The sequence below is a fragment of the Phlebotomus papatasi genome, chromosome 2 (assembly GCF_024763615.1).
Source record: "Phlebotomus papatasi isolate M1 chromosome 2, Ppap_2.1, whole genome shotgun sequence".
Taxonomy (NCBI): domain Eukaryota; kingdom Metazoa; phylum Arthropoda; class Insecta; order Diptera; family Psychodidae; genus Phlebotomus; species Phlebotomus papatasi.
In genome coordinates, this window is record NC_077223.1 from 105,589,786 (window position 1) to 105,611,008 (window position 21,223).

General features: G+C 36.7%; 3 protein-coding genes across 4 annotated transcripts; 1 reads left to right on the top strand and 2 right to left on the bottom strand.

Moving 5' to 3' along the window:
- Positions 1 to 1,522: 1,522 nt before the first annotated feature.
- LOC129800614 (vitamin K-dependent gamma-carboxylase) lies at positions 1,523 to 7,720 on the top strand. The gene is made up of 3 exons (XM_055845135.1): positions 1,523 to 2,155; positions 2,215 to 2,685; positions 6,676 to 7,720. The coding sequence occupies exons 1-3, from the start codon at positions 1,662 to 1,664 to the stop codon at positions 7,622 to 7,624; spliced, it is 1,914 nt and encodes a 637-aa protein (XP_055701110.1). The 5' UTR covers positions 1,523 to 1,661; the 3' UTR covers positions 7,625 to 7,720.
- On the bottom strand, positions 7,688 to 19,190 carry LOC129800608 (iron-sulfur clusters transporter ABCB7, mitochondrial). Of its 2 annotated transcripts, none has more exons than XM_055845124.1 (7): positions 19,041 to 19,190; positions 13,555 to 13,666; positions 13,125 to 13,233; positions 12,909 to 13,063; positions 12,067 to 12,845; positions 8,001 to 8,570; positions 7,688 to 7,941 (listed from the first exon to the last, which is right to left on the bottom strand). In XM_055845124.1, the coding sequence occupies exons 1-7, from the start codon at positions 19,170 to 19,172 to the stop codon at positions 7,744 to 7,746; spliced, it is 2,055 nt and encodes a 684-aa protein (XP_055701099.1). In that variant the 5' UTR covers positions 19,173 to 19,190; the 3' UTR covers positions 7,688 to 7,743. The 2 variants fall into 2 exon arrangements, with proteins under 2 accessions (XP_055701099.1, XP_055701098.1); XM_055845123.1 differs by having other exon boundaries at positions 13,125 to 13,287; positions 19,041 to 19,185.
- Positions 17,447 to 18,861, bottom strand: LOC129800624 (SET domain-containing protein 4). Its single transcript, XM_055845152.1, has one exon. The coding sequence runs from the start codon at positions 18,766 to 18,768 to the stop codon at positions 17,455 to 17,457; it is 1,314 nt and encodes a 437-aa protein (XP_055701127.1). The 5' UTR covers positions 18,769 to 18,861; the 3' UTR covers positions 17,447 to 17,454.
- Positions 19,191 to 21,223: the final 2,033 nt, after the last annotated feature.

Below are 21,223 nucleotides of genomic sequence, written 5' to 3' on the forward strand. Positions count from 1 at the left end.
TTATCAGGTAACAAGAAATATTTGGTTTTTGATTTCCAGATGAACGAATTTCGAGAAATCCTGTCCTCCGAAAACTATGTTTTTTTCTTCAGAAAATCTCCAAAAATCAAGTCCCGCAAGATAAATTTTTAAATGAAAATTTCAGGTAATATAGTCTGAATGCTGTACTTTTATATGCGTAAGAGCTTGAATTAATTATATTTTTTATTATGTCGACAAGAAATTAGAACAAAATCTGCTTTTTTTTGTCAAATTTTGGCCCACGTAACCCCTTAAGTAGTATCGAAGAAGTAGGATAATATATTTTATTTTTAAAACTTGTCTTTTTGAATTTTTTTACCTGGTTCACTTACATTCAAGTGACGTGGGACAGAAATCGGCTAACCAAGATAGATCAATTAAAAATTTTGTTGAATGCCCTACCTTTAACTACTAATGCCCTACCTTAAATTTAACTCTAGCTACGGCTTTGAGTGTTACACAAAGTCTCAAGTTTATTATTAGAAAAGTAATAAGTTGCAGAGGAAATTGAACAACATAAATCCCTATCACATTCCTCTTCTACCTGAAAACGTGTTGATGTTGACAATGAAATAGATGTTCTTGTTTGCGTGGAAAACAAAGTGAAACAGGGTGATAAAATTAGAGATCTGATTCAAGGGGTAGTTTATTTATATATTTTACTGCCCGGGTAACAGAAAGTAAGGTGTTACTTGTATTGTTCTATTTACATTACATTTGGTTCAGATGTTTAGCCCAATTCCCGAAGGTTTCAAAATCCTAAAGAGTGATCAATTTTGTTGCTTTTTGAGAACCTAACAGGTGATTTATATTTAATAATCCAATCTTTGTTTTTCCAAGACATAGTGATTGATAAGAAATTAGAACAGTTAGGGCAGAATCACATTGACAGTAAATTGATCGTCGTAGCCTCACCGTATTTCGTTAATTTACGCATTTTCATTGCAATTTTTACGCAAATTTTCCATTACCGTGAAAATAATAAGAAAATTGAAGAAATAAAACGAAAATGCGATAAACGATGGGCAAAGAAAACTGTCAGAGAAATTAATCGTACAGTTTTTTTGCTTATCGTTTATCGCATTTTCGTTTTATTTCTTTAATTTTCTTATATTATTTTCACCTAGTGCCATCGAGTATGAGATAAGGTAATGCGGTAATCGAGAATTCGTGTAAGAATTGCAATGAAAATGCATAAATTAACGAAATACGGTGAGGCTACGGCGAGCATTTTACTGTCAATGAGATTCTGCCCTTAAGCCATATGGCTAAGCCTTAGGTCTGAAGCCGCTATAAGGCATTGCATTGAATTAAGTACTTTTTAAGTGCTTAATAAGTACTTACTTTAGTCGGATGATAGGGTTCCTTATTTTCTCAGGTGCAGTAAAACTTTTTAAATATCTCAAGGATGAAGGGAAACCCGAGAAATATTTCAAGGATTTTTCGGGTTTTGATAACATAGGGCACTTGTTTCGTATTTTTCCGTATGATTGCCCCTCGAATTGATTTCATTACCATGTTTTCCTACTATTTGAAAGCACGTTCATTAAGGAAAAGATGCGCAAACGCCCTGCAGAATCCTGAGGATACTTTATAAAAGCTCTTGTATTCTCAGGAAGTATCTCAGTGCAAGTGATACAATGATGAAGAAGCGTAACTGTGAATCGGAGAAAAACCTCGGAAAAATTGAGAAGGTCTTTGAGGAATTTTCTGGACATTGCCTGGATAATTTCACGTCATTTGAAAAATTTACTGAATTTCTCCACAAACCTGTCGATGGAGCAAGTTTGGGAGTTGGTAGGATGTCCTTTGGACTGATGATGTTGATTGATATTCCTGAGGAACGTTCTGGAGGTGATTTGGACCAACGCTGGGGAAATCCTCGAGATTGTCGCTTTCCACTTTTCAATTTCTTGCATCCACTTCCACTTCCTTGGATGGCAATGATTTATGGTGTAATGTGGCTAGGTGCTCTAGGAATTTTCCTAGGATACAAATACCGGTCATCCTGCCTCATGTTCACCATTCCCTATTGGTATATATTTTTTCTGGACAAAAGTCATTGGAACAATCACAGCTATCTCTACGGATTACTTGGTATCCTGTTCACTTTTACATCAGCCGATAAATATTGGTGAGTTTATTAGGAACATTTACGAGAAATCCCAAAGGAATTTAGGGATGATTTTACAGTGCACTTGATGCCGGGAGTGCAACGAATGGCTACAAGGACTACAAAGTACCACAGTGGAATTACTTTATTATCAAATTTCAATTCTTCATCCTGTACTTTATGGCTGGGATAAAGAAATTCTCCACAGAGTGGCTTTCTGGCTACGCAATGACTAATTTAGGATACCATTGGATCTTTGCACCTTTTCGCTTGGTCCTGGGAGCAGATTTAACGGATCTGATGATTATTCACTGGTTCGGATTCGTTTTTGACCTTACAATTGCATTCTTCTTGATCTGGAAGCGCTCCAGAGCTTTAGCTACTCTTGTAGCTACAGCTTTTCATCTCATGAATTCCCGACTCTTCACAATTGGAATGTTTCCTTGGGTATGTCTTGTAGAAATACCACTTTTCTACTCAACCGATTGGCCTAGAAGAATTTTTAGTGGGAGTCATGAACGTAAACTTGAGGAGAGACCAGAAAAGTTCCAGTAAGTAATATAAAAAAATCCTGAGAAGTATGTTGCTCCATCATAAAAAAAGCTCCAAATAAGTTTATAGTACTTGAGATTCTTTACGGAAATCTCAGTTAAATCGCATTCAGATTTTACGAAGGACAAAGGACCACAAAAAACTGAGATTATAAAGAATCTAATCTAAAATGATTATTCTCAGAAATGTTTTATTTGTCACTGCACAGAAAAAAAAATATTTTGTAAAATGTTTGTAAATGTTTGTGAATTCCTATGGAGGAGTTACAAAATGCTCGTGAATCGTATAATCCACAAATAAGTTCGTAAAAGTTTGTACTTTTTTGACAAACATTGTTCGTGACATAATCATTTGACGAACATTTTTTGCACTTTTACAAACAATTGTTCGTAAATGTTCGAAAACACACAAAAAATGTTCGTAAAATTTTGCCATTTGTTCGTAAATGCTTGTTTTCCTGTTGAACATTTTACGAACATTTACGAACAGATGACAAAATTTTACGAACATTTTTGTGTGTTTACGAACATTTATGAACAAATATTTGTTAAAGTACAAAAAATGTTCGTCAAATGATTATATACGAACAATGTTTGTGAAAAAAGTACAAACTTTTACGAACTTATTTGTGGGTTATACGATTCACGAGCATTTCGTAACTCCCCTATAGGAATTCGCAAACATTTACGAACATTCTTGCAAAATATTTTTTTCTGTGATGATGAAATTTATTTATTTATTTTATAAAGTAGCTAATCTGCGTTTTTTTTTCAACTTATTACCGGGCTAGGGGTCAAACCGTAATCGATATCAAGTTACGACCATCGGTAAATCCCCCCCCCCTCATAAAACAATATTACGTTGGAGCAAGGACATAGCATGCAAGAGCCAGGGAAGGGCCCCTCTCCCCCCTAAATAATAATTAAACGAATTTAAAAGAAACATTACACTAAAAATAATTCGAAAAACTAAGATTTAACTCACTTTAAGGTCAGTTTTGCAAGGAAAGTGCTTTTGCTAGCTTCTTTTTTGATTTTTTTTGATTTATTTTATTAGCTTAAAAGTGAGAAAATTATTGGATGTGGATTTTAAATTTGGATAATATTTAAAACTTCAAAATGTATTTCAAGGAAGACTTTGGGAAAGTTTTTGATCAAGTTTTCTCGAAGAAATATATATAAAGCAAAATAATCAAAATCGGTACAGCACCAATTTTTTATAGTAAATTTTTGAAATAATTTTTGAAAACTTTTCATAAAATACTTTGAAACTCTAAAGGGCGTTTTCCATTTATTTATTGACTAATTTCCCGGCAAATAAATTAATAGTAATTAATTATTTAATTACTAATTACTTTTTTTCTTCAAGAAAAAGTCTCATTGATGTCTTTAGCAAACTTTAAGCCTACGAAATTCATAAGTTTAATCAAAATTGAGTTTAAATTGGATTTAAAGACGCATAAAAAATAATTTTCTTTATTGAAATTTCCACCAAAAAAAACTTATAATTAAGTATTTTATTTTATATATTTTATATATTTTAGAAAATTATATATTTTAGAAAATTTTAACCTAAATTTAACCTAAAATATTTGCAAAAATATTTACAAAATATTTGAATAATAGGTAAATACTAAATAGAAAGTTTGTAATAGACCTATGGAAGGTAGTTTTAAAAGAAAATTCAAACTACTTTTCATCCCGTTTCCTTAAACCAAAAAAAGTTAATATTCACTTTTTGAAAAGCAAAGAACGTTTAATAGCTTCAAATCACTTGATGTAATCAAAATCGGATAAAAATAGTATTTATGCCGATTTTTCAAGTTAAAAGCTTTTTTTAATCTAAAGGCCTTTACACACTAGGAGCAATTTATTTAAAAAATGTATTTTTAAAGAAAATTTCCCCTGTCCTTATAGGCAGAAACATCAGATTTTTTTAAAAAAATATGCAATTTTTGACGAAAATTGCTTCTAGTGTGTTCTAGGCCCCTATCCTTATTATCAGTTTCCCATTAGCTAAGCTAAACCGTTTTTCGGTTTAAGTCGTAATTGTGTCTATTACGGCGTAAGCTAAGAGACGGCTTAATGGGAAATTGATGGGAATGTGGGAATTGTATTTGAATATAAATAACGTCGAGCTGTCTCTTGGCTTAAGTTATACTGTGCCCAGGACATAAGAACATGTTTTTCTAGATATTAGATATTATTTTCAAGCAAAAACCGCAAATTCTCCGATAAAAGCTATTAAAATTCACGGGAAAGTTTTTGTACCTTTGTCTAAGTTCGTCAAAATTGGTGCAGAAATTAATCAAAGAACACAATTTCTTACCTTAAAATATCTTAAGATTTATAGCCGGTAGTAAAAGAATTTATTGATTTCTGATTTTTCAAATTTAAGATTGGATTAAATTTTTTTTTCTTTAAATTTTTCCAGAAAAGTCCTATTCTTTGTGTAGTAAAAAATGTTTTTTTTTTGGATAATTCTCGAAAAAATATTCTATTGAAATACCAACTAATATAATTTTACTGAAACCTTGGCTACGCCATTGCAATGTGGTGGAGCCATCACATGGACAGCTTGGAGAAATTTAAAATTTTTACCTAAATCAAATCTCGTAAAATTACAAAATTAGTAATTTTTTATGTGATGAAAAATTTTATGATTTTTCGAAATCTATTTTAGAAAAAAAATAAAGATTTCTGCTAGCCATATAGGGTAAAGTGGTACAAGTTGGACAATGGTACAATTTGGACAGGGCTTTCTTGATAAATTTAGTACCTCATTTTTATTTGTATATTTTTAATGCCTTAGTTTTATAATTTGATTCCTTGTGCTTAGAAATAAATTTTGTACTGTATTTATCAAGAAAAAAGCCATGTCCAACTTGTACCTGCGAATTGTCCAACTTGTAACACTAATTCCAAATTATATCACTTTACCCTATAAGTGTATAACGTCCATATTAATTTCCTCCACTGTATATAGAGAAATTTTTATCACATCGTTTTTTTTTTCAGAAATAGGATAAGTGTACCAAATTCCGGCAAGCCTGCAATTCTGGCCACTTCTTTTGTTCCTCAAATTTCCATGAAATTTTATTTTTTGTATATTTTTTAAAAAGATATGCAATACAAAAAAAATCGTTTCGACGAACGAGATGATGCAAAAAAAACTTTAGAAGAATTATGGAAGAGCAAGGAAGTATGAGAATCATGGTGACGAAAAATTACCCAAAGCCGTCTATATTTTTATTCATTTTAAAATGTATTAAGAATAATTTTAGAGAAAATAAAGACGATAAGAAGTAGCAATAACATCTTGTATTAAAAAAATTACATTTCAAACTTGAGACTTTGGCATTTTCTATGCCGAAATTTGGTACACTTGCCCTAGTTTTTAGAATTAAAAAAAGAAACTGATGTTTTGGAGATAGTCAAAATGAATATTCCATCCATAAACATCTATGGTCGAATAAATTTTCGATATCGAATTTTCGCGGATCAATGGAGAGTCCATTTCTCGAGCTATTATGGTTAAATTTGGATGAGATGTCTTGAAGTATTAATTCCGGCTAAAAATTGTCCAAAGAAATTATATAAAACAAGAAAACATTATCAGTCCTTTGAGGTAGACCCATACTAATTGGGTCGAAAGCTTTGGGGAAAATTAAGTCTTCTTGGTTTTGAGAATTGATCATATTACGAACAATCTTTGTGAAAGTACAAACTTTTACGAACTTGCTTGTGCGTTATACGATTTACGAGCATTTCGTAAGTTCCCAATAGGAATTCACAAACATTTACGAACAATTTTACAAAATATTTTTTTCGATGCAGCTAATTTTCAATTTTGGAATGGTTTTCTGAAAATTTGCGATCTAGGTTTAAATTGGTAGTAAACCGTTGTGCAACCATAAACTACATGAATAAACAGTACAAGTATTCTAAAATCTGCAACATCTATTGCTTATCTTTCTAAATTTTCCCCAGGGCAAGTAGTAAGCAGAAATCCAGGACAAGATGGATTACGTTTTACATGGGATTGCAGTTGTTCTTGCCATATTCTCACTTCATTACAAAGGGCTACAATAACTGGACAGAAGGATTATACGGCTACTCATGGGATATGATGGTGCATTCCTGGGACACGGTTCTCATCACAATCAAAGTTTTAGACAAAACGAATGGTCAGGTATTCTATCTTGAACCCTACGCTTTTGCAGATAATGATAGATGGACCAAACACGCTGACATGGCCATCCAATATGCTGAATGTCTGAAAAGGGATTTAATCCAAGGAGCTGCAGAAGCCAAAAAGAAGGACTTTGATCCGGAAAATATTGCAATTTACTTTGATATTTGGTGCTCGATGAACAAACGCTTTCAACAGAGAATGTTTGATCCCACTGTGGACATGCTGCGAGCAGATTGGTCTCCTTTCCGGATGACCAAATGGATCCTTCCACTGCTTAGTGAATTGTCCCATCTGAGACCGAAGATGAGAGAAATTGCAGAGGACGTGCAGACTTGGAATAACTTCACGGATATTATGTTCATTGCAGATTTTCCAGGACTCCAAATGGAGAGCTACATTAGTCCAGATCTGGACAATGTCAGTATCACCTGTTTGGACGGGAATATCCTTGTAACTTCTTTAGAGGCTGAGCCTATAACTCTTCTAGGAGGACAATCTATGAAAATATCTTCAGGAATTTTTCACAAAGTGCAAGTAGTAAGCGCTACACCTGCATGTTATATGTATATTTATCAAAATCGGACAATGAGAGATCTAAGAGAAGAAGGAACCCAGCCACCTGAAAAACCTCTCCCACTATTTCCAATATTTCAAGAAATAACTCACAGATGGAATAATTTTGTGAAATTCTTGTCCCATGTAGGTAATTCCTTGCTTTATCAAATATCCCGGATAACGCATTAATTAAGTACTTATTAAGTACTTAATTAAGGAGTTTTGAATCTGATTTGTAAGTAAAATACCAGATTTATTCAACGAGAAAATAAAATCTTTATTTGAGACGGTTTTTTTTCTTTTATAAATTACTTCATGTTTTGTGTCTCCCACAATTTGGCATAGAGTCCACCTTTTTGGAGAAGTTCATGGTGAGTCCCTCGATCACCTACTCTGCCATTTTCCAGGACGAAAATCTCATCAGCGTCCATAACTGTGGACAGTCGGTGGGCGATACAGATGCTAGTACGTCCTTCCGTAGCTCGTGAGAGGGCTTGAAGAATATTCTGTCAAAGACAAATCTTAGAAAATGAAGTTAGGCAAAAGTATTTCTTCAAGGTCATACATGTTCTGTTATGGAATCCAGGCTACTTGTGGCTTCGTCGAAGACTAGAATAGGGGCATTTTTGAGAATGGCTCTCGCGATTGCTACCCGCTGTTTCTCTCCTCCAGATAACTTCAAACCACGCTCTCCCACTTGGGTTTCATACCCTTTAGGCCACTGAACAATGGACTCATGCAGATCAGCCATCTTTGCAGCCTTTTCGACCTCAGCTTGATCCTTCCGAAGGTTTCCATAGTGGATATTATGACGAATGGTATCGTGAAAGAGAACAGAATCCTGCGGAACAATGGCTATAGCCTTTCTCAGGCTGTTGATATCCACATCCCGGATATTCTGGCCCCCAATGAAGATATCACCGGATGTAGGCTCAAAAAACCGGAAAAGCAGACGCACCATTGAGGACTTCCCGGAACCTGATCCTCCAACAAAAGCAATCTTTTTGGATGTTGGGATCTCAAAGCTTAGCTTATCGAAAACCATTTTTCCTGTCTCATATTGAAAGCACACGTCCCGGAATTCAATTGAGGCGTTATTGCGATCAACTGAGAGATAGGGAGCATGTGGTTTGTTCTATAGAAGAGATTAAAAAGTAGAAAATGCAGCAATTTGATTATAATTGATAGTCTATCAAGTGTAAGAGCTAGGTAAGTACTGCCAATTAGGTGAAGTAAAGTCTTGCGTTGTTCTTTCGCTTGATTTCCGCAGTATTAGCATACTCTGAGCAAAAATTTGCAAAAATTACAAAAGTATTTTGTATTGTATTTATTTCTTTATTACCATCGCCAATTACATGTGACTGACACACCTTACCTTGCGGCCATCGCCATCTTAGTGTTGATGACCAACCTCCAGGGTAAAACGATGGAGAACCCCTTCGCAGGTTGTATGTTTGTCAGGTTTACACTTTTACAATATTTGGTGATTTACTTGTTTGACAAAAGTAATTCAATTTGGTCGTAAAATTGAAAATAACAAAAAATCTTCGTGAATGAAGGTTATTGGTTCTTTTTTGACACTTAGCAAATTTCGCCAATTATAATTCCACTTAATTCTTTTGCTGTTGATGACGGCTCCAATTGAGAAACCATACAATACTCATTCCGTGAGCACAGCATCTTTGTGTCCTATTTCCGGGCAGAGAAGAACAGTAATAATGCATGATTGCCTCCGTTCCTTGACCTCGAACGCACATATCTGGATTGGATCCTCACCCGAAGCATTCATAGTTACTAAACTATCCTTAGTTTTTACTCAATCTTTTATTTATTTCGGCTACACATCTACATATGTTGGCTTGGCACCATCGACTGACTGACACTTCAATTATTATCCCGGTTATCCTGGTTTTATTTGCGGCAGTGCTGCCAACTGATACAACAGTTACTTTCGCTGAAGTTGGCTGCATCATTGACGACACACTTCAATGTTTACGCCCAAAGCGTACATGTTTACTGTAGTAACTGCGAGCCAGCTTGAACTAGTAGGATCCAAGAGCGAAAGGAATTGATTGGAATATGCTGTTAGTTTTATTTTCTGAATATTTAAACAAAGATTAAGATCTGTGTGGCACCATTAGTTCTAATGAAACACACGTATTCTTCTGTTCTGTAATCTCTTTATTCACAGATATTCACTCCACGTCTTGTCTTATCCCTGACAATCGTCCGTTTTGTATCAACTTCACACACTTCCTATTATCCAACTCATTCCTCTTCACACTCACCACGGTGCCATCTGTTGGTCACCACAACTTGAATTCGGATTTATTCTTTTACTAGTTTCGAACTATCCCAGGAACGATAGAGTTCCCTGCTTGACATGGCGCGACGGTGGCGGCCTCCCAAATGTTCAGAAAGTGGTGGCCATCAAAGAGAACTACTGCTTCAACCGCGTTCGCTTTTTCACAGCCCGTAGGGATTTACATTGGACCGAAACCTGTTCCGAACGCGTTTGCTGAACAGTGTTCAAACAGGGAACTCTCGTTGCTGGAATGTTTCGAGGATATGTATTTGACGTCTTCTTCAAATATAGAGATACCGGAGACAAATCGAATAAATCGGTTCAAGAGATTTTTCTGTACTACGACTTCATATACCGTAGAGTAGAGCATGATCGTTAATTTAACGATGATCGTTAAATGCAGTATTGCGAACCCAGAGGTCATAATCCGTGTATAAATTTACAGAGGATTGTTATCCTCTGTTTCGGAATAACTTTGTCAAATTCTTGTCCCATGTAGTTGTCTATGATAACCGTGATAACACTGCAGGACCCTTTCACGGTTCAGGTATATGAATCATAGAGCAAGTGTGTATTAAGCCACTCAGTCTTTCAGATAAATTCCATTAGACAGGCTAGCTTTAATTTTGGTAGGTCATTCCAGTTCAGCACCACTTTGTCAAGTAGCGCTCGTCTGGAGTTGTAAAGGCTGAGACAGTCACATAATATTAGTACCATTGCAACCTCTACAGGTTGTATTGCACTCAACACTCAGTCTGTTGAGGTGTTTGTTTAGACCAGAGGCGTGCAAGAACCGTTGAAACCGAATAAACGTCAAAATAAGTTTGTTCAGGTAGCGTTTTGACTATTGACGTACAAGTTTCTTTTGACGTTTTTTCGGTTTAAAACGGTTCTTGAACACCTCTGGTTTAGACAGTGCCCGGTGAGAAGATCAGCGAACTGCCACGCTTGCAGCGGTTGCTGCCCATCAGGTACCCTGTCTTTTTTTTCTGTCCAAAAGTGACATGAACAGTCTAAACACGCGACAGTTGTCTGTAGTCGCCCAGATCGCTTGATGTTGTGTAAGTCCTCCCTGGGGGGGGGGCACCCCACGACAGGCTCGGTACCGATGAATTCGGTCTTTGCTACTGGCACTGCGAGGTGGTCAACCTCTTCATTACCCACAATACCTCAGTGCCCCTGTTAGAAGTGAGACTGCTTTCAACATTTTCCAGCACTCGATCACCAGCGAAGAGCAGGATTTGTTTCCTGACATGTAGAGTAAGACAGCTCTACTACCAAAGAATATGTTTATCTCTGAACCTCAATTAGGATTTCTGTGACCTTGGCTTGGAATATAGTAGTGTACCGGCCGAGTGGAACTGATCCGCCAATTCTGAGTTCTGGACAGTGGTACCCGGCTCCACTTAAACACTTCAGGATCGTCTTTACCGATAGAGTATGGTAGATCTGATTTGAGAAAACCAGACAATCCTTAATAAGTGCAAGAATTAAAGAAAAGCTTACGAACAACAGGAAGCAAAGTCAACCTTGGAGAGCAGTTCTCCTTGTTAACTGAACATCGTGAAATCCTTTGTTCAGAATGAAAACGTCATGGTCACCAGAATGGAAAGACCCGAAAGACCAATGAAATGAATGATCATATGGGGCCAAGCTGTAACAGTCCTCCTTCCCTTTGGAGTAGCTGCCAGATCCGTTGTTTTCGCTTCCTTTTGAAGTTTCTGAGTCAAAAGACTAAAATGTGTACCCATTTCCTTTGTCTACTTTTTAAGAGGCTGTAAGGCATCCTTTCTGAGGTCAGGCCTATGGCCATTGAAAAGGAGCCTTCTCCGCGAGAGGTCGCTTCATCATTACGACTTTTGAGGGCACCATAACGTCTGTCGTCCAACTCCCGATGAATGGAGGGCCTTGTCATCTACAGTTTACAAGAGTTGATGTCCTAAAAGTTTGGGATAGGATGCCATGAAGCTTGAACCCCTTAGCACTATGTGCCTCCTCATTAAGACTTTCGTGACTTCTGCCCCATCTGGATTTTTGCAGATAGGGATCCCACGTAGATGTAGAAGCTACGCATTAGGAAATCGAATGCAAACCAAAGGAAGACGCTTCTTCACCACCACGGAACACTTTTCGAAAACAACGACCGTACCTCGCAACCTCCCAAACCCAGATTTAATACAGCTGACCCGATACTTGGCCACTTCCTCTAGTTCACTTAAGATATGTACCGAGCAAGCCCGCAACTTTTTACTTCACCTAATAAAACTGTAGGGACTTTACTTACCTTAGCAATATATTTAAATATTAATTCGGTAAGTATACGTACCGCAATTTTAGTATCGATACTCATTAGCATGAACATAGATCGCATGTCTAAGAGCGCTTGACGAACTTCCCTGTAGACACTGCCCAGAAATCCAAGGGGAATGGAGAGCTGGAACAAGAGACCATTAACCATCACAAGATCTCCAACTGTCATATTTCCAGCTGCAATTTCTTTGGCCGCCAGAACCATTATAGCACTCAGAGCTACACTGAAAATGGCATTCTGACCGAAATTGAGCATGGCCAGACTTGAACTCGTCTTGAGGCTAGCATCTTCATACTTCTTAAGTGTAGCATCGTAGCGATTGGCTTCGAATTTCTCATTGTTAAAGTACTTGACGGTTTCGTAGTTGATAAGGGAGTCAATAGCCTTATTCCCTGCTTCATTTTCAGCTTGATTCATAAACACTCGGAATTTTGTGCGCCATTGGGTGACTGTGAGTGTATAGAGGGCGTACACTCCCACACAACCCATTGAGATGGCCGCAAAGGCAGCGCCACATTTAATGCCTAGAATACTAGACACAAGGGCCAATTCGAAGATTGTAGGGACAATATTAAAGACCATCGCTGACAGGACAAAATTAATTCCTCGGGAGCCACGATCGATGGTTTTAGAAAGGGCACCAGTTTGACGATTGAGATGGAACGATAGATCGAGATTGTGAAGATGGAGGAAAACATTTGTGGCAATTCTACGAATGGAATGCTGAGCCACTCGGGCAAAGACAGCATTTCTAAGTTCATTGAAACCAGCAGCACCAGCTCGAGCTACGCCATCTGAAAAGGATATTTCTGTAACCTGAGCTTCCTAAGGGCCAAATGTAAAGTAAAACTACTAACATCCGATTAGAAGTGACGTCGTGAGCGTTAGTGCAGTATCCGCTGGTGTGGCCGTATTTAGGACATTCAGAGCATCTACTGCACCTTTGAAGAGGAATGGTACGCCTACATTCAGCAATTTGGCTCCGGCCAGAAGCCCCAATGAGATTGCAACTCTGTAGAAAATTTATAAGTAAACTTCCCTAAATCATAATTAAAAGTTTCAAAACACGATACCTCTTCCTAATGAAGGCATCATCCTTTGGCCAAATGTAGGACATCATGGCTCTAATCATTTCCGTTGGCGTTATTTCTGGTCCTTCCACACCGAAAGCTTCTCTACCACCTGATGAAACACCAGGATGAAAACAATTCCGCACTTGCTGATGATGCTGGCCTCCTGAGGAATTACTACCGGATAGTAACATCCCATCGAGGTGGACAAGCCAAGCAACAACAGTTAGGTGCGAACTTTGTGAAGGAAACTTTTAGTGACAAAGAGAATTGAAACGGGATGGAAATCTAACTTCTAAAACAAAATAATCGGTCTACGAAAACGAAAATAAACAAATTTCTCACAAAGATATTTAAACTTACAGTTATTGTCACTTATTGGAAAAAATAGTTTCGAGTAAAAATCATTTCCCTGGTTGATTATTTTTTTTACCTTTCTTCCCACTCTTCTTTGTGAATAAATTTCCCAGGACATTTGTGCCCAGAGGACTTTGTGTCTTCTTCTCATGATTGCTGCTTTCAAGAATTTTACTCGTCGAGAGAACCTGCAAAGCAAATCAGATTGGAAATACTCGTTTTCTTCCTTACGTCAGAGTTAGTTGAGAAATTCCGTACAAAATAACTATTTACAAAATGACGGCATCGCCATCTTGATTTGACGTTTCTGTCCCTTCTGTCCCATTAATAGATTTTGACAGTTATAATTGTCAAAACCTAAAAATCCGATTGAACTCCGTCCACCTTGGCTATGATGTTTTAAAAAAGGGTCACCTGAACATTTTCTTTTAGTACATGACTGTTTTCATGTGCATCTACATTTTCGATTTTTCTTTGTGTTGGTTCATGGCTCAATAGGAATTTTCCATAATATATTCCAAAGAAATCCCCAGGGGATTTATACATGATTTTTTCTGTGGAATACTTCCATGGAAATGTTCGTGAAATTTATGTGGATTTTTCCACCTAAAAAATGGAGAAAAAATAAAGTCACATGCACCTCATTCTTTTATTTATTTATTTTAAGTCAAGAGTTCCAGCATTTATTTATTTAATTTTTTATTTATCCTTTGAAAGCTTTGAGCTTGCGCTCTTGGAAGCATATAGAAAAAATAAGAAAACCGTCGACAAAGCAAAACGAAATTTCAGGAAGCGAAATTTCACCGCCGTCTAAGTGTTGGTCCTCATCCTGACATGTGTCAGGACTATTGACACCCTACTCTGTATCATTTGGAATACGAAATTCGAACACTTATCCTTATCTAAAAACACAGATTAATGAAAATACGCTATATTATTTACATTTTATTAGATACATTAAATAAATTTCAACATTTTGACAAAAGTGTCAAAGGGATTCCCTGTCAAAGAGATGTTCCTTCGATCATAATTAAACAAATTGCAAAGATCGCGAGGATTTTAATATGTTTTACTATACCAGCGATAACGAATTACCGATTTAGATAATAAAAAAATTATTTTATAAAAAGAAAAATTTCCTAAAATATAAATTAAATGACATAAAAACAGTTTTATTTTAGGTTGACAACCTATTTAATGTAATCAATTTACTGCAAGACGAAACGCAGTGTCGCATAATTAATTTTCTTATAATTGTCACAGGAATCATTAAAAAATAAAAATGTTTTCGTAAGGTTTGGAAACATTTATCCATGTTGTTACAACACCATTTTATTTGCTAGACTTTTGAGAAAAATAGTGGAAAAAGTTATGGAAAATCATATGGAAAGATATTGGTGTTTTCCATAGGATTTCTTCAGCTTATCCCGCGGACGATTCATGTTTGATTTTCCATATAAATATTCCGCGGATTTTAACGCTGGAATTCCAGTGGATCGTACTTGAAATTCCATGGAGAGCTATGATTCCAATGGAATTTCCAACTCCAAATTCCAAGGAAAACTTGCTGGAATTTTAGCGTCAAATGCGGATTATTTCACTTTGGACGCTTTTTCCAGTAGAATTTACATGGAATTTTGCTATGGGACATACTCGGAATATTCATTGGAAATTTCGTTTCAATTTCCAATTCCTTGGATATCTACGCTAAAGAAAGATAATTCCGTGGAACTTTTCGCAGCATAGTGAGTGTTTCCATGCAGGCTAACGCGGAAAAATTGCGGATAAATTCCACTTATTTTTCTTTTAACCTCATAGCAAAATTCCGTGGAAATTCCAGTGGAAAACTAGCGTTCAAATTGCAAAAATCCGCGGAATTTGACGCAAAAATTCCACTATAAGTTTTTCATGGAATTTGGAGCCGGTAACTCCATTGGAATCATAACTCTGCATCTGCATGGAATTTCAAGTAGGAATCACTGGAATTCCAGCGTTAAATTCCGCGGAGTTCCGTGGAACATTTATATGGAAACTCACACGTGAAACGTCCGCAGGATAAACTGGAAAAATCATATGGAAATTTCCACTATCTTTCCATAGAGTTTTATATGGCTTTTCCACTTTTTTCTCGAATGTCAAACAAATAAAATGGTGTTGTGAAAACGTGGATAATTTGTTTCCAAACCTTCCGTAAACATTTTTAGTGATTCATGTGGCAATTATAATATAATTAATTATGCGACACTGCGTTTCATGTAGATAATAGTGAAGTGATTACATTAAATAGGCAGCCAACCTAAAAATGCTATTTTTATGTCATTTAATATATATTTTAGGAAAAATTATTTTTTTTATAAAATATTTTTTTATTGTTCAAAGTGTTAATTCGTTATTGCTGGTTTAGTAAAACTTATTAAAATCCCCGTGATCTTTGCTATTTCTTTAATATTCGGAAGTAAAATCACGAGGTGCATGCGACAGCTTCATTTTTTCTCCATTTTATTTTAATGGAAAAATCCACATAAATTCCACGAACCTTCCATGGATATATTCCACAAAAAAATCCAGCATAAATCCATCAAATTTTCCTTGGAACATATTATGGAAAATGTCCATGGATTTTTTCAAAGAAAAATACTGGAAAATTCCATAGAAATTTTTCGCTTGTTATTCCTATTCCGCTTTCTTTTGCTATGGGGTAGTGAGTGTTTCCATGGAGGCTAACAAGGAAAAATAGCGGATAAATTCCACGGATTTTTCTTTTGAAGTGAATGAATCCTAATAACAGTTTTTCAAGGTCAAAGGATTAAAAAGGCTCTAGAGAGCGCTTTTATCTGGCGAATGGGGTCATGCTTGGGATCGTTGGAAAGGTCTTGGAATTTCCGACAAAACTGAACCGGTTCCAATCGGTTGTGAACCGGTAATTAACCGATAACTAATTTTTGCCCGAAAATCAAATTTTATTACTCTTAAAATTATTTTGTGGGATTTTTCGAGTGATTTACAAATCGGTTGAGAACCGGTAAACGGTAAATAATGCGATGTTTGCGATGTTTTATTGGAATAGTGTTGTGACTCATTTCTGCATCACAACCATTGTCCCGTATTTACGCGAGATCATGCACGCTCGTTCAAGAAGAGACATGATAGATCATGTTCAGTATCATGAGAAAGTTCTCTGGGAAATTGGTCCTCAAGGAATTTGTAGCCCAGAGATAAAATAATCCCTTGAATTCATTAGTACCCCTTCAGGGTAATAAACACATCACGCTCATTAGAGGAAAGGCAGGTGATCTCAAAAAGGTCATAAAATCACGATGGGCAAGATATGAGGACCAAGAAGAAAAAAAGGGGTGCATTTGTTGGCTTATTAGGCAGACAAAGGCACCCTCTATTCCTGAAGAGCTCGTAAAATAGGTGATCTATGGTGACAAGTTCTTAAGATTACTTTCTCTTCGAGACGGTCGTTAAATTAGAGCTCGCGCCAAGAAGAGCAATAAAATCCTGAAAAAGAAATAGAGATCGACAACGTGTGAGGTCCTTGGTCATCCTAATTAAGCAACCTCTTTCTTAAGGATATATAAGGTATGGGAAAAAACTCTAGAGATAATGAAGGTGGAAAGTTGGACATGCACCGAGCGATCGTCTCCAGACGATCGCTATCTAAAGGGTTGTCCTGAATCACTAATTGGACACCTTCTCACGGGAAATAATGTCGAGAAAATAGGGGGTGAGTGGAGAATTTTGATATAAAAAGGGTAGTTGAATCTAAGGAAGGGGTCAGTCACTGTGTAAACGTGGCCCATGTCATTGGGCAGTGTATTCTTCCTTAAATAAAACAGCTCTAAAAAAAGTGAGTTGTGTTTCACTACTGGATCCGGAGACAACAAGGTGAACCCCCCTCCAGTTGGTTTACCACAATAGCACTGTTAGATTAATTTTTTGTCAGTCCATTAAAAAGGCTGATGGAGGCTTATCACTGGTTTTTATTCAAACACTTGGTCATAAATTCTATTCTACATTCAAGGAATTTCCTAACGATCTTCCCGCACTTGGTCAGACTCTCCAGAGCCTGGAGGTTCCTCAGAGATTCTCTGTAGTGATCGAGAAGTTGATTGATCAAGAGTATTTTATACTCGGTCAAGCAACTCTCCTCTGGAATATTCCCAAAAACAACTTGATGGTAGTTGTTCTCGTAAATATTCCTGTCCAGGAGCAAGAAATGCAGAACAATTTCCAAATTGTGACTGAATCTTGAAGCTTCAATGAACATCTTTTCGTGGAGATTGTGATCTCTGATGTAGCGGAATTTGTTGCTGGGAATTTGAAGATTTTGGTGGTTCCTTTTTAATTTTTTGATGAGCTCCTCAATGTCCGTCATTGAGACTTCAATGAATTCATTGGAATTCTCAGGGAGGAAGAATCCGTATTCAATGAGAAGCTTCATATTGCAATGTGGTCCGTAGTTAATGAAGATTTGTTGGCCTTTGTCGAATTTTGTGGAGGTTTTGAGAGTGTAGAAAAATCCTGGACCTCTTTTGGCCAAGGAGCAGAGAGTTTTGGTGGAATCACTGTGATTGATGAGGTCCAGGAAGGGCGCTAGAGCCATATTTGGCTCGTTTGAAATTAGGTCAAGGGCTTTTGATTCTCTGATCATTGATTTGATCGTGTCCGGAGGAATGTAGACTGTCCGGGAGTTGCAAATCAAGTAAAATTCGATGAATTTCCTCTTTGGGAAGAGGTCCGGGAAGAATTTCTCTGAACAGCAAGGACATACTGCGTTCTGGAGGACCTTCTGGACTTCTTTTACTTCACTCTGATTCACTGAATCAATAACTCTCTCTGATACCACGGGACTTGCCACTAGTTCGTCTACTGAACAGAAATGCGGATGGTAGAGTTCCTTCGGGAGGCTCCTGAGGTAAGCCTTCCATGGGGATTTGTCCCCAAGATGCCAATTCCAGAGGAGAAAAATTGTCAGGAGTGTTTGCATTTTCCATTTAAATTTCCCATCTGACACTTCTAGCATAAACATGAGGAATCTCTCATCCTCTGAGATGCTTTTCAGGCTTATTAGAGCATCAAAAGGCAGATCAATTATCTCAGAATTACCCTCGAGCACCTTCCGGGAATACAAACCCCTTCCAGTTCCGGGGAATTCCCTGACGCACAACATCGTGTCATTCTTCCAATTCTTTTGGTGCTTCATAAACCGACATAATTCTATTATCTCCTGACTCGGTTTCTCAACATTTCCCTGAATTCCCGGACACTTTTTCCCGGAATTCATGGTCAATATCTCTCCGATTATATAATTTTCCGAACAATGATACTTTACGCGATTTTTTCTCTTATTTCTAACTCCCAGTGTGATTGCTGTCAATTCTGAAATCAGACATACGGAAAATTACAGATAAAATCATTCTAAATGGTCAATATTGCGATAGAAAAGTGATAAGAAACATTTTTTCTGCGAAGGATAAATTTCCTCGCTGATTGCAAAATTGACAACAAACATTTTGCATTGAATTTCAAGCATTATGCTTTATTTTTCACACTCACCCGTGTTGCTATGAAGTAGCTAGGATATTTAACTGGCGGGATGTGTGATTTAATCAGGGAAATATTTGCTCTATTCCTGGAAAATTGGCTAAAACTATAACTAGTTCGCACAGCACATCGCAATATAGCCATTTTTTCGATCTTACTGAACTGTCTGTCATCTGTCAAAAATTCGCCATTAAAAATTCCCACGTCCCGGCCGGCTATCTACTATGTACAAACTCAGTATAAACTGAGTATAATACTTAGTACGAAACTAGTATGCCCATATAAAATACATAGTAGATTTTGTATGAAATGTCCCAAATACTCATCATTAGTGTGCGTGAGTCGACATTTATACTGAGTATATACTGAGTACATTTACTTTGTATTTACTTGATTTTCCTCATAAATTTTCATCAAATTTTCCGAGTATTTTTCGACAAAAAAAATATTTTGGTAAAAAAATTGCGTCCCACAGCAGTGCAAGTGAATAAAAACGAACTCTGGAATAATACGATTTGACGTTTAGTAATTAAGCGCGTGATTTGCGAGACTTTCAATCTTTAGTAGAGTATCGAGGAGGAGGGATAGAGATCTACAGGTGAGATCTATAGATCCATCCTCTGCAGTCACAAGTATTGGAGAATATCCTAGCGGATATTTCTCTCATAGATTTGAAGAACGTCCTATTCCTCCTTCGCGATACTCTCGAAATTGAAAGTCCTGCAAATCCTGTACTTAATTTCTGAGCATCACATCGCATTATCCATGCACTCAGTTTTATTCGCTTTGTTTGCATGGGCATGAAAATCTTTACCAACTATCCATAGTAGAGCGCATTATAGAGGACTTCCGGTAACTGAACTGCGTGCGATAGTAGTTCCGGGAACGTAACAATCCTGGTGGATCTGGCTGCTCGATCTTTTAATAATCTGAAAAAAATATAAACAGGACGATAACGTACAAATTTTCAAAACTCCAATTGAATATTACTATGCGCAAGAAAATGAAAATTTTCTACAGATTTTGAAATATCTCTGTGGACCACATCCAATCAAATACCGGACTCTGTCTAACCATCATTATCATTTCTCGCAGAATTTTTTACACGCACGGCATACACTTGTTTCACAGAACCGTCTTTCAACAGAGATTATCAACAATATGCTAAGGGCCTCGACAGACTTAAGGATTAGCCAAGAGACGATTTAGCGTAATTATATCCGAAATAATGGTTAAATCGCATTTCTATCATTTTCCACTAAGCCGTCTCTCGGCTTAAGTCGTAAGTATGTCTAGGGCATAAGTGTTCTTTCTGTCTTAATCCCTCATATCAAGATGCTCAGCTGAACGCAAAAGCTAAGTATATTGAATGTGAGTGGTTTCCGGAACGAACCTCAAGAAGATTAAACCATTTTTTCACTAAAAATGATGTACTTTATTTTTCCTCAAATTTGTTCACGAAAACTTCCGCGCACACTTATCTCCAGATTGTTTTGTGTGAAAATGGACTTAAGGGGGTTCCTTTTGATTGAATTGATTTAAAATAATTAATAAAATTAAGGAAAACTTACCCTTTTCCACTGAGCGACGCACATTTTTATTCACCATCAGACATGTCACAACTTTGTCAAATAGAGAGAAAATGGTCGGCGGGCACACCGACACAGCAAGGTTGTGTAGTTGTAGGGACTTTAAACCAGAAATACAAAGTTTATACTCGATATATTCCGGGCACTTCTTCAACATAGTATTTTTTGCGTAGAGATACAACGTATTACTTGACTATATATTTAAATTTGTATATCTTTCACGTAAATACATAGTATATACATAGAAAGTATGGAAATTAGTACTTTCCTCACATAAATACGCTGTATATACTCAGTAGGATCTGTAAAATCAGTACGAATAGCCGGCCGGGGTTTTTTCGCTGCGATGTTCTCGATGTTCTCTTCCAAAAAACATAGACTTCCAGTTTCCAGTCAACTGTTTTTTCCAAATCAAGTAAGTTTTTCAAGTGTACGAAAAAAGTGAAAAAAGCACGTGAAAAGTAAGAAAAGGTGTGAATAACTTGTGAAAATCTCTGTAAGAAACCAACATTAGTGAAGCAGTAAGTGAACATTTAAGAATTGTGGTGTTATTGACAAGAAAATCCGAAGAAGCTTGTCCATAGAACAATCCGGTAAGCAAAATTT